Here is a 13,651-nt window from a genome sequence, read left to right on the forward strand (position 1 = left end):
AAATCAGAGCTTCAGAGAAACATTCTTACTCATCTACCTATATGACTCCTTCCATCACAGACATTACACATACAGCAATGAAAACAAAATGCTACTAGGAAGTATCATTGGTTACATAGCTGAGATAAACTATCACAACAAGTGAGGTAACAAAGTTGTCTTCTGAGTTTGCCATCTGGCAAACTGAGGTAGATAGTCAGCAAAGGGGCTTTCAAAAGTCTTTCCTTTGCTCCAGTGATAATATTTTATAATCCAGTCAAATACCTTGACTGTCTTTTCACATTGCTGACAAAAAAACATTCAAAATACGTGAGTTTAAAAATAAAAAACACATTCAAAAAAAAGCTGCAATACCCAATAAGACATACAGATTTTCACAAAGGCTTTGGCTTCCTGTTCATTGTCCTTCGAACAGACTTACAGGTGAGAATACCTGGATATGGCTGACTAAATTGGGAAATCATTTTTATCATAGCATAGCACAGCAGATGGTGGTTGCAGAACAGAAGAGGAAGTTTGCTCAGCATCCAATGGCACTGCAGGTTCTTCACATTTCCTCACTGAGGGATCCCCACCTGACTCCCTGCCAGTGAAGGAATCGGAGGTCAGGGGTGTTGTACTTATAACTGAGGCCAGGTGTATTTCATCATTAGACTCCTGGGAGAACCTTCCAGAATCCCCGGTTTCGTGGCTGCCTTCACTATTTGCTGAATGCTCAGTATCAGCTGCAACACCAAAGGGTCTTGGGAAGCTAGCTGTCTGGCCTGGGGAGCTGGGGGACTCTTCATCACTGATTAATACAGTAGTGCCTGGTTGGTAAAAGCAGACTGCTTGAGTAAATCTTCTTTGAGGCTAGGCAAAAATACATAAAACACTGTCAGAGATGATAGAATGCTCTTGGAAGATGATAAATCTGGTTTTACAAACTCTATATACAGTAAGTCTTGGATAAGTTCTTGGAAACTGAGACCTTAAGGGAAACAACATATAAGGAAATCAAGTTTTGCTGTAGGCTAATTGATAATAAGCACAAATTAAGTTTTTTGCAGCATCATTTCTGTTTATAAAAAATCTGCAAACTTCTATATAGACACAAAATCCTTCTATTATTAAACAACCATTTGTGTTCATTCATTTTCCAACTCACTTATTCCAGGTCAGGGTCAAGGGTGGCCAGGGCCTATCCTGCCAGCTCAGAGTACAAAGAAGGAACACCGAGACAGACAGGACGCCCTTCCACTTCCCATTGCAGGGTGGGCACGTGCCCTTCTCTCTGTCTCTGTCTCTGTCTCTGTCTCTGTCTCTGTCTCTGTCTCTCTCTCTCTCTCTCACACACACACACACACACACACACACAGAGTCATAGTGGACAATCAGACACCAATTAACCTAATGTGTCCATCTTTGAGATGCTGGAGGAAACTGGAGTAGGTGAAAACCCACCAAGAAATGGGAGAGCACTAAACTTTCCACATAGTGGCCCCAGCCAGGAATACATTTTTTTTCAATGTCAATGTTATGAGAAACGACACTGAATGAATCAAGAAGACTTTCTGAGGAACTGCTGCTAACTTGAATAGCAAACTATTCAAGCACATTGGTGAAAGAAAGGTCACTACCACGAGGGATTGTCTAGGTCAGTGGTTTCCCACTGACTAGTAGGAGCACATGGAATCACTTTAGCAGATGAAGAGTCAAAAGGCTTCTTTGGTGATTGTGATGCATGCTCCTGCCCCATCCCTTTCTCCATATGACTCTTCCACAATTCAGATTATTATTTCTACTGTCACTTCACTGACACCTTACACCATGGCTTTCAATAGACTCACATCCCAAATTAATAAAATCTCCTGAAGAAAGAATGCAGAAATTGAAATAATGCATTAACTCATATTTTCTTCTGTTTATCATTTTCTATACCATGGGTTGGCAAATATTTTTCTCATTTAGGTGGTTTACCTGTTCAACTTTTATCTTCTTAGATTCTTGGAAAAATAGCCATTTTTTCTTAGAGTTGTTTTTAATTATAGGACCATAGCTATTAATTATCAGGTCAGTTCCTCCCTGGAAACAAAAAGGGAAAATGTAAATATTTTAGCTTTCTATTTCTCAAAGTAGTATACATACTTTTTTTAAATGTTAAAAGAAAAAAAATGATAACAGACATCACTATTTTTCTTTTATACACATAGCACATGAAAAATCCAGATATTTGTAGTAATCAAAAATATATGTTTATTCTTAAGGGATGATAAATGCAATGGATGGATAAATAAGTAACTATATTCATATATGTATATTGTATATTATATATATATAGTATGAATATAAATATATTATTTGTATTTGGGGTACAGTGTAATGATTCCAATACTTATTTTCAAATGTAACAGCAAATAAAAGTAGAGCAATACAGAAATATGATCTAACATTGACAAGTATTATGCATTCATTACATTATTCTTTCAACCTTTCTACAAATTTGAAATTTTCAAAAAGCAGTTGACAAGAAAAAAAATGGGCCCACGTATGCTCAACAAAATATAATATATGAGGCTCAACTCTTAGGCTGACCCCAAGGAACTGAAAGGTTTGACCTTCAAAAATTGGTTTCTTTCCTGTAATTCTGACCTCCACTCTGCTCTGCTTCTTTTCACAGTGGATTCTATTTTTCCTTCCTGATCTTCCGCCCCTTACCACTACCCCCATCCTTTCTCGTGTTTAATTTCAAGTTAGTAATAAAAAAATAATGGTATGTTTTAGTACTTCACATGATTGCTTAAAATTATTAGGTTCTAGGGGCCTCCCCAGTGGCACAGCGATTGAGCGCTGGGTTGCGAAGCTGCCCGCAGCCTCTGCAGCGCTGGTTCGATCCCTGGCTGCTCCCCAGCCACTGGGTGAGGGTCCCACATGGCGCGCAGACCTCTCCTGCCGCCCACTACTCCCCTCAGCAGTGTACTTCTGTCCTTCTGCCTGCTCTGCTTCCTGCTCTGGCTCTGGTGAATCCTCTCACCCTCCCGCGCTTCTGTACCCAGTGCTTGTATAAATAAATAAATAAATCTTTTTTTTTTTTAAAAAAAGAATATGTTAAAAAAATTATTAGGTTCTAATGTTCTAGATTAATTTGAAATAAGTAACATGGTTTACATTTATATCAGAAAAATAAAAAGCTAAATTAAGTTGCAAGCAAAAAAGACAACAGGAATAGCAAAAGCAATTCATAGCTATATACTCCTGAACTGCTATGTATTCCTAAAATATATATTTATAGTATTATGCCAGATACAAGGAGATTGTTTCTGTTTTTGGTCAGTGAACATAATGCTTATCATTGTAGTATTATTACATATAGTGGAAAGGATGTGAGGTAACATACTTCAGTGACATTTCTTTACTATATTCAACTTTCTCAGGCCATAAAGGAAAGGCTCTTGAGATATCTATTGAGATGCTCCATATTTTTTTAAAAAGTCATTCATGGAGTGTTCTAATGCTTAATTCAGTTTCAAAAATCAACCAAAATGAGTGTAAAATGGATTAATAAAAACTGTCCATCTAGTAAATACAGAGCAGTCCAAATTAGACTAAAGATTCCTTATTTAAGACATCTTAGTTCTTTACAATCCTATCTACATGAATTTATGCTACCTTATCTTTTTTTTCTATATCTCTTTAATCGTTTATCCTTTTATCCTTTATCTGTTCCTACTTACTTCTCCCCAAATATTTCATGTGAGGAAGTATCTCAGTGAAACTGTTTTAACACTTCATTAAATGGAGCAGGGATATGTAACATTTGACATATAATGTTTTTTTTTTAAAGATTTATTTATTTTATTTATACAAGCACTGGGTACAGTCAGAAGCGCAGGAGGGTGAGAGAATTCACCAGAGCCAAAGGGGAGAGCAGAGCAGGCAGACTGACGAAGCACACTGCTGAGGGGATCAGCGGGCGGCAGGAGAGGTCTGCGCGCCATGTGGGACCCTCACCCAGTGGCCGGGGATTGAACCAGCGCTGCAGAGGCTGGGGGCCTTCGCAACCCAGCACTCAACCACTGTGCCACCAGGGAGGCCCTGACATATAATGTTTTGATAAATAAATTCTGGATACAAAGGGCAGATAAACAGAAGGATGACACAGCAATTAATCTCCCAGCTCAGAATACCTTAGCATCAATGAAGTTGTTTGGCATTATCATTGGCATTAAGGATTCTTCATTTTCTACAGTTCCTTCCAGGTTCTTTCCTACTTCATTTCCATTAGCTAGGGAGGTACTGGTATGCGATAACTGCTGAGTTCCATTTTGTGCTATCTTGGAAGCAGATGATTTCCTGAAATAGTGCAAGAAAAGGAAATCATCTAATTTCAGAGAAAATAAAGGCAAATGTACCAACTTACCTTATAATCACAACTTTGCAAACCATGAGGTTTTCTTTAATATCCATTTCTCAAACATCTTTAGAAAATGAGTATTAGATTTTAATTCCAATCATTGATTCAAACTTTTATGATTTGAGGAAGCTTCTTTATTTCTTTTTTGCCTCACTATCTGCTTATTTAAAATTACTTTTTAAGACTAATTAATACAAAGTAAAAATCAAAATCAACAAACAACTATAAACCAGAGACACACTACGGGTTGGGGGGGCAGGGAGAGGAAGGATTAGGATCAAAATAAGGGGGAGTGCTATTGTATGGGGAATATAACCAAAATGAAAATGCATACGTTGTGCAAAAATGAAAAATGATGTAAGAATTATATAAAATATTAAAAAATAAAATAAAAAAATTTAAAAATTACTTTTCATATACACATAATAAAAACTTTAATATTTACAAAATACTATTATTTATTATTATTGATTATAATTTATAATAATTTAATACAAATTTTAATATTATTTATAATTTAATATAATTATAATTTATAATATTTTTTAAATTTACATGTTCTTTAGATCTGCATATTGTCACACTAATATAACAAATCACTTGACAATTAATGAAGGATAAGTTAAAGTACCACATACCACATCTGCAAGATTTGTACATCATTAAAATCATTCAAAATTTTATAAAAAATTCTGAAAATGAGAAAGCTAAGCCAGTTCAATATAAAAAAAGATGCTATAATAACTCTTTCATTAAGATGTTTTATGAGTGTTTCTATGCAGAAGAAACAAACACAGAGTAAGCAAACAGCCAATGCAATTGGAAGGAGCCTAGTCATGGGGATTACCTAAAAATGATGTACATTTGGCTTTGACAAAATGAAGAAAATAAATGAAATCAAAAGCCAAAGTATAAAGGGTTAGAAACAGACAAATTCACACAATGTTGGTAATTTAGTAAAACTAGAGATGAGACTATCTGACAGACTTTATAGAAGACCACTACCTAGTTAATACATTTGTTTTAATTCATGGCTGGACAATTCCAACCATATGTCCCATTGTGGTGAGGGTGGGGGCTCTCAGTGACTCAGGATACTTAAATATAAAAATATCCTAAGCAGTCAGGAATCCTTACAATCAGTAGATATTTCACATTAAGTGTGTCATTTAAGAAAAAGATCTCAAGTATATACTTTGCCTCATTTAAGAATATTTAATGGGAACAATAATTTTCCCAAATGACAAGAAAACAGTTCCCTTCCAAAGTGAGCACATCTCTATAGCTGTTAGATCAATTAACAATATATTTATTTTAAAGTGGAAAATCCCAGTTACACTAAAGGTTGTCACTAGAATATTTAAAAGTTACTCTAAAATTCATTTTAATTTGCTTCTTGTGGTTACTATAACTTAATGTTTTAAAACTATCTCAACAATCTAGTGATGGCAACATACCTGGCTTTGCTTCGGTATATCAAGATGAGAACACAGATGAGGATGCATGTCAAAGCTATGCCAACGCCTACAGCAATGCCAGTCATTGATTTTTGGTCAAGATGGTAATAGCCTGAATAAACTAGAAGATGAAACACATTTACTCAGAATCAATAAGAAAAATAAATTATTCCAGATATTTTCTCTTCTATATATTCCTCGCACAGGAAAACTTTTGACCTTTTACATGTCTAAGCAGAAAAGACATTACTTTTTTTTCAGTGATCTCAAAGATGGCTTTATCTTCAATATTAAAGAATCTAAATGTGTTATAGCAAATGTGAACATCAGTTTATAATAATTTATAATGCTAAAAGGCATCAAGCATAGATGTTCTTTGATGCGACCAAAGGATAGTTTTCATTTTATTACTCTAAAAGCATATTTGTGTATGGGAGATTAGTTTTTCATTTACTTATCTACATTTGCTTCTCAAACCTTAATGTATATATAAGTCTCTAGGGGATATGTTAAAATGCAGAATCTAATTCACTGGAGTGAGTTCGGTGATTCTGCATGTCTAACAAGCTCTCTGGTGATACTTATGCTGCTGGTCCCTAGATATTTTGAGTAGCTAAATATTTGAGAATCAAATATGAATCTTACTCTCAATTTTCCCTGCTAGTTACCAGGACTCCCTCTACCCTACTCTCTCTCTCTCTCTCTCTCTCTCTCTCTCTGTATGATTACCCACTGAGGAGGTATGAGCCCATAATCGTATCCTGGGTTCAGTTAGAATTTCCTCTATTTAATGTTGTCTGCATACGCTCCTTGACCACAGGTCTACTCCCCCAGAAAGGGGGAAATGTCTAGTTATGTACCACAGAAGGCCCCTTGGCTTCCTTCAGAACAGAAGGACAGTTTCTCTGAGTGAACTAAGAATGACAGTTTTTCCAACTGTTTTCTGGAGTGGAACAACTTTCTCTCTGAAAAAGCTGGTGTGGGTGGCAGGGGGTGGGGGGATGTGTGTGTGTGGTGAAAATTCTTAATGAAAGCCATGCTCCTCTTAGCTTGAATACCACAACTACCACTGCTGTTTACTCCCACAAAACCTCCCAAGACGTCTCCTCCCATCAGTTCACTGATGGTGTGGTTAGTGTGTTTTGGTGGTTGCACAGCTGGGGAAAAAAATAACTGGATATAGTCTGAAAACTGCAATTCTCAGGTAGATTTGCCTCCTTCTAGGAGTGCAGAGAAGGGCCATGCAGCTTTACAGCATCAGAACTAAACCAGCAACAAATCAGGATCTGAATGCATGTTTTGGGGTATGGCCATGTAGGGGAAGAAGAAAAGTGTTAGGAGGTGAAAGGGGTATGTGTGCTTTCTTAAGAAAAATTAGTGACTTTAGCAATATACAGACCTTTGGCATCAGCAGAATCTAAACGCTTAGGTCTCTGATTTGATTCAGAATTTTCTTTTGGAAGGACTGCCAACTCCACAGAATTTGAAAAGGGTCCTTCTCCCACCTCATTGGATGCAGATATCTTCACAATATACACATTTCCTGCCACCAGGTTTTCTAGCAGAGCCATGGTTATTGCCCCTATAAATACATTAATTACAAAATAAGCAAACTTTTAACTTTTATTTTTTCAATCACACAATCATGGTCCTTAATTATAAAAATATTTTCTCTGATATAAAAGTAACACGTTCAATATATAAAATCTGGAAAATAAATATAAAATGATAATCTTAACATTTTGGCATATTTGTATATATGTGCACAGGTGTATGTATGAATACATATTTACTATATGCATTTTTATATCCTAGAGTTTTCCCTTAACATTGTATTATGCATACATTTCAGAACCCATCTATGTAATTTTGTTTTAGGGGTACTTCTTAGAGATAGCAGGCATTTTTGTTTGGGTATATAAAAATATATGTGTGTTTGTGTATATATTTTTATATATTACTCTTTACATAGGTACAGAGTATGCATATATTAACAACATTAAAAATATTTTATTATGGAATATTTCAAAACAAAGTAAAGAGAAAATGGTTAAATGAATCCAGATTCAACAATTATATGTTTAAAATACAATGTGAGTCTATTTTTCTTTCAGAAATGTTTAAACCACTATGGTAATCAATGTAATAGATGATCTTGTTCTTACTTCTTACATGGGAAACACCATCATTATTTTTGAAAGCATGAATATATTTTCACCCTCCTAATCATTAGCTAAGATTCCTTGGAAGTAAACAGGAAAGAAAATGCCCCAGTTATGTAGGAACACTTACATAGCTGATCTGTAGATGAAGACCTACCTCTCAGATTATCAAAATTATCACCAGCAATCTGCATAAAGTCTACTTCTCCCCAAAGATAATCATCATTTATATATAGTCAATTTATATATATAGCCAAAGGATATCAAAAGATATTTTTTCTGTTGGTATGACTGCAAAGAAGAATCCCTACCTGGGCATTGCATCTCCTGACTGGTTGTTCTGCTCATTCTGTGAAGAACAGAACTATTTTTCTTACAAAAGGGACCCCATCCTAGGAATTAATCCTAATTTTAAGAAAGCAAGTATTACAGAAATTCAGCACAAGGTTGTTCTAGCACTGCATTTGCGGGTGGATTTTCACAGGGAAACCTAGCTGTCTTTTAGCAATTTCATCTCACTTTCCCCTGGCTCCGGGTATTCTTACAACAGCTTCCAAGAGCTTATACTACCATGTAACAATCCCCTCAGGACAGAGCGGGCTACTCTAGTGCACTTGCTAAAAAAAATTTCACTACGAAGTATAATGTGGATGATCTTAGGGCTGTGGTCATGATTCAGAGGACATCTCTGCAGGTCACATGATGTGAGAAGGCTGAACCAAATGGCAACCTGAGGAGCCAAACATGGCTTGTTTTCATGTTCTCTGGTTTCAACTTGGCCTGGAGAGACTGTAACCTACTTGACTACATAACTATTAAATAAACAAACTGACCCCTATTTAGAATCAGGAAGAATCATTCCATGTTCTTAGGCAGGTGAGTTAAAAACAAAGATGTACTGTAACACGTTACAAGTAGCTAGAAGGAAGAACGTTTCAGTTTCTGCACAAGTAGACACATAAATAGCTTTTATATCTTATCAGAGTCCTTCTGATTCAATTCTCAAAAGTGCTTGGTAAAAATCAGTAACTACCTGAAATTAAGTCTTTTCATTTAATTTAAATTTTATAAGTGGGTGAGGGATTCATGTGTACATATGGTGGTGCAGCATGCTCTCCCTTTAACAAAAAATCTTAATTTAGACATAAAAGGGAAACTAATATCCTGCTTCCCCTATGAGAACACTTACAGCAATTTCCAAATAGTAAAGTGATCTGATAGTCCCTGTAGTCTCTCAGCACACTATCTCAATCTTTTTTTTTTTTTAAAGATTTATTTATTTATACAAGAACCGGGGTGACAGGCCAGATGCATGGGAGGGTGAGAGGATTCACCAGAGACAGAGTGGGGAGCAGAACAGGCAGACTGACTGAAATACACTGCTGAGGGGAGCAGCGGGCGAGGCAGGAGAGGTCTGCAGCGCTATGCGGGATTCTCGCTGGCCGGCTGGGATTAAGGCGCTGTGGTGCTGCAGAGGCTGCAGACAGCTTCATAGTGCGGCGCTCAAATGCCTCTGGCACCAGGGAGGCCCCCCTATCTCAATCTTAACTAGCGTGATTATTTCAGTTTACTGTGTACACACACACATACACACACACACAAATCCTTAGTTAGACTAGGAGTTTTCACATGCCAGACAGTGCAACAGGCTCACTGTTACATCAATGTGGTCAAATCCTGGCATATTACCAACTAAATAATTTGTGAGTTGGGGTGTGTTACTGAACTTTCTTTTCCTCATGGCAGCAAAATTCCCACCTCATATAACTACAAAAAAGATCAAATAAACTACCATTGCAAGTGTCTAGCACAATGTATATAATTTATGAAATTAAGGTTTTTTTTTTTTTCCCCTCTGAACTTCCTCTCTTCTCCTTTTGGAGGACAGAATTTTTTAATTCATATTTGAGCACCTTAAGTTGGCTAGCAGCATAGTTTGTACAATTCAATTCTCAGTAAGTGTCAATTGAATGTATATTAAAATATGAGCTACTTGTCACAAAAGTAGCGTTCATTTAAAATATAAAAGCAAAGGGTAAGATTTTGAGGCTGGAGAACGCAGTCTCAAACCTTTCTCTTTTGTCCATATTTTCTAAATTCCCCCCCCCCCGTTTCATAGCCTTAAATATCTTTTATACATTGACAACATGTTCTTACCATAAACTTAACCTTCTCACTGCTGATGTCAATTTTACCTCTTTAACTACCTTTCAGCCATTCTCTTTACCCTCTCAACCTCACCATCTTAATCCAGATTTATCATCTCCTTTCTAGACCACTGCTATTGCTTTCTAACTGGCCTCTTTGCAGCACTCTCGCTGTACTCCTCCCTCAACCAAACCTCTTCTATTTACAGCAGTTAGAGTGATCTTTATGAAACGCTAATCATGCTCATGCTTAAAATAAGTCCACGGCTTCCCAAAGCTCTGTTAATAATCTGTAATTCTATAAATATAAACTCAAAACAAACTCTAGATCCTTCCTTCCCTTTGTTTCCTTATCATTATTATTAACAATATTATTTTTCATCCTCCTTGGTATTTATGATCATATTTACCTTCTCGGTGTAGGACCTGCCACTCTCCTGCAATCCAGGCCTTTCTGGAAGCGTACAAGATGGTGTAGCGTGTTACCACTGTCTCTGGGCCGTCAGGGGGTTTCCAGGAAACCAGAGCAGTGTCATCCTCTATCAGCGTCACTTTTACTCCAACTGGTGGGCCTGTTGGTGCTATGCATGCATTTGAAAACATTACTAGAACAAAATGTTCATAAATAAACACCTAGCTAAGCAAGGGACTTAGAAAAAAGTCTGAAAAACTAGAAGTCACTACAAAAGTACCTTAAAATACAGCTTTTGCAGATTACTAGTGATAATATCAATAGCAAAATACTATTTTTCTTCTTTTTCTAAAAGCTAATTTCATTTCATAATAGTTAAAAACATATATAAATATATGGTATTTATAGTCAAATCCTCTCTCTCTCTCTCTATATATATATATATATATATATATTTATATATGAAAGATATTGGTATATTCCTAGATGGGGAATTACTAAGTAAAAGTGAGCATATACAGGGCTCTTGGTATTTGTTTGTCAAATTGGTGACTAGAAAAGCTTTCAGTTCCACCAGCAGTATTTTTCAATTAGACATTGATTTCCCTCCCTCCCCTCTGTTACTAAATCTAAATTCTTACAAAAATGTATGGAATGTATATTTCACCTGATATAGGAGGCCACTGAAGAATGGCCTTCCATTTTCCAAAAAGATGTCAATCAGTGAATGTGTAGGGCATACTTTTGATTAATAACATCTATCTGCAAAAGTAGTCAAGTCTTCAAGTTTTAGTTGACCCCATATCTAATATGAACTGAAAGTGTGAAAAGCTAGTTTCTGGAACTACATCATATGTGGAATAGTGCCCAAACTATAGCAAAGAAATCCTATGCTCACTGAAGTAAATGTTCCTTGTCTTTGAACATAATTAAAATAGAGCTGCAATAGTCATTCTAGATCACATAGCTTTTCACTCTTATTCTAGGAGAAAATATCTTACAGCTAGAGATACAGAATTGGTGCTCAGTCAGGTTATCAGATCCAATGCACTATGCATAGCATCAAGCTACCACTCATACAGAAATACATGCTAATGTGGGCTCCCAATGTCGTTAGTTATTACATCACTCACTTTCGTTTTATTTAGATACAGCTTTACCAGCACACCTTACTGAAAAAAGATTCAGTGTCCCTTAAGACACACTAAATTAAGGCTTGTGTAATACATAAACAAAGGAAAAAATTATATATAATAAAGGAAAAGAGATTCAAGAGAAAAAAACAAAACAATACAAAAAAGTATGCACCAACTGGTAGGTAACAAGAAAGAGCATATCCTTTCCATAGTGACATATGCTTTTTAAAACAGAAAAATGCATTTTTATTTATTATTTTTTTTTACCTTCTGGAAGTGTAGAGTGGTAGACAACAGGGCTCCAGGGACTGGAAAGCTGATCCACGTGCAATCGAACAGCAAATTCATATTTGGTGTTTGGTTCTAGACCCTGAACCAACATATGAGTTTCTGATCTATAATAATGAGTAATGAAGTTAATGCTGACAGCACACAGTTTCTAAGAGACTGTCAAGAAATAACGTCATTATGCATTTGCCAGATTTCTCATTTTCTTAAAATAATTTTTACACTAAAATAGCAATCTAGCTTGACTATTAAAATAGTACATTTGGTATTTTTCTATAGAAATATTCCTACAAGTTGCCTTTCTGGAGAGTAGGAAATTAACATTATAGAAATCTATCAATTCAAAGAAATTTCTTCTAAAATACTGAGAGTCAAACCCTCAAAACATTGTAATTTTCTTTTATGTTCTTCTAAAACACAATCAAGGATATCTCTCTAACTAAAACCTAGAAAGAAAAATGAATGAGAAAACAGAAAAACTAACTCTGAGATGCCAAATTATGCTCAGTGAAATAAGCCAGAGGAAAAAGAAAAATATTGCATGGTTTCATAGATAGCAGGAATATAGGGGAACCAAATAAGTGTTAAAAAATAACAACAGTACAAAGCACAACAAAGCAAAAACAGACAGTTATAAACCAGAGACATCCTGCAGGGGAGGAGGGAGAGGGATCAGAGGGAGGGTGGGAGGAGCACAGGGGATTGAGGTGATGGTGCACGGATGCATTGGTGAAGGAACCTCTATGGGGACTACACCTGAAGAGGTGGGGGAAGCAAATATTATTTAAAAATGAACAGTGATGTAAAAAACAAACAAAAAAAATAATTAAAGCAAAAGAGAGAAGCTACATACGTTTGAAGGTACAGAACCAGAGAGGCATTCTGCAGGCCGACAGGGTTACAACGGATGGTGTAGTTAATTATTTGTGCAGTGGTGAAGGCAGGCCTCCTCCAGTGCAGGAAGATGGAAGATGAGGTGTTAGCCTTCGCATAGAGATGGTGGGGTGGTGGTGGAGGAGGAACCATGCGATCACGAACAGCTATTGAAAGAGACATTGTTATTTGTCGCATGGGATAACCTTGAATGCAGAAAGGGGTTAAAATGGTAAAATCATAAATATCCCACCTCTGGAGGATGACTTTTAAATCTTTTGTCAACCAGAGGTTCATTGTGGTCTAGAGATATAGCATTCAAATATGAACAACTCTTCCATGAGTTAGATAAGAAATCAAATATTATCATTACTTAAACAGAAGCACAGAGAAGTCAAGCTACACGCCAAAGACATCTGCAAAGTTAGCAGTGGGTTTAAAACTAGACCAACATCTTTAGCACCAATTAAACCAAACAATTCATAGTAGTAATAAAACTGAACAATAATTCAAAGGAAATAATTGTTAAAATAGATAAAGAAAACCCAATATATAGGTATTCAGTGATTATTTTTTTGAGTAAAATTTCTCATGGTCTTTTGTAAGCAAAACTAAAATAGTCTTATAATTAAATACATTTTACTTAGTAAGATATACTTGTTCAATAATACCTTCAGGCACTATGGAGGATATAAAGCAATAAAACCAACAAGATCTCCAAGTACTAATGAGACTTAAATGTAAAGGAGAAAAAGGAGTGTGAGCCACAGTTAAACCAGCTGC

At 36.0% G+C, this 13,651-nt stretch overlaps 1 protein-coding gene across 1 annotated transcript in view; it reads right to left on the reverse strand.

Moving 5' to 3' along the window:
* Window positions 1-447: 447 nt before the first annotated feature.
* Window positions 448-13,651, reverse strand: part of PRTG (protogenin) — a gene marked incomplete at both ends in the record, with an annotated part of 121,695 nt that continues 108,491 nt past the window's right edge. The window contains 8 exons of the mRNA XM_084239481.1: window positions 448-852; window positions 1,960-2,064; window positions 4,167-4,332; window positions 5,851-5,971; window positions 7,250-7,432; window positions 10,570-10,740; window positions 11,975-12,102; window positions 12,849-13,035. Of these exons, the coding sequence (XP_084095607.1) occupies window positions 448-852; window positions 1,960-2,064; window positions 4,167-4,332; window positions 5,851-5,971; window positions 7,250-7,432; window positions 10,570-10,740; window positions 11,975-12,102; window positions 12,849-13,035 (1,466 nt within the window). The remainder of the gene's footprint in view (window positions 853-1,959; window positions 2,065-4,166; window positions 4,333-5,850; window positions 5,972-7,249; window positions 7,433-10,569; window positions 10,741-11,974; window positions 12,103-12,848; window positions 13,036-13,651) is intronic.

The sequence above is a fragment of the Talpa europaea genome (genome assembly GCF_964194135.1).
Source record: "Talpa europaea genome assembly, chromosome: 8".
Classification (NCBI taxonomy): domain Eukaryota; kingdom Metazoa; phylum Chordata; class Mammalia; order Eulipotyphla; family Talpidae; genus Talpa; species Talpa europaea.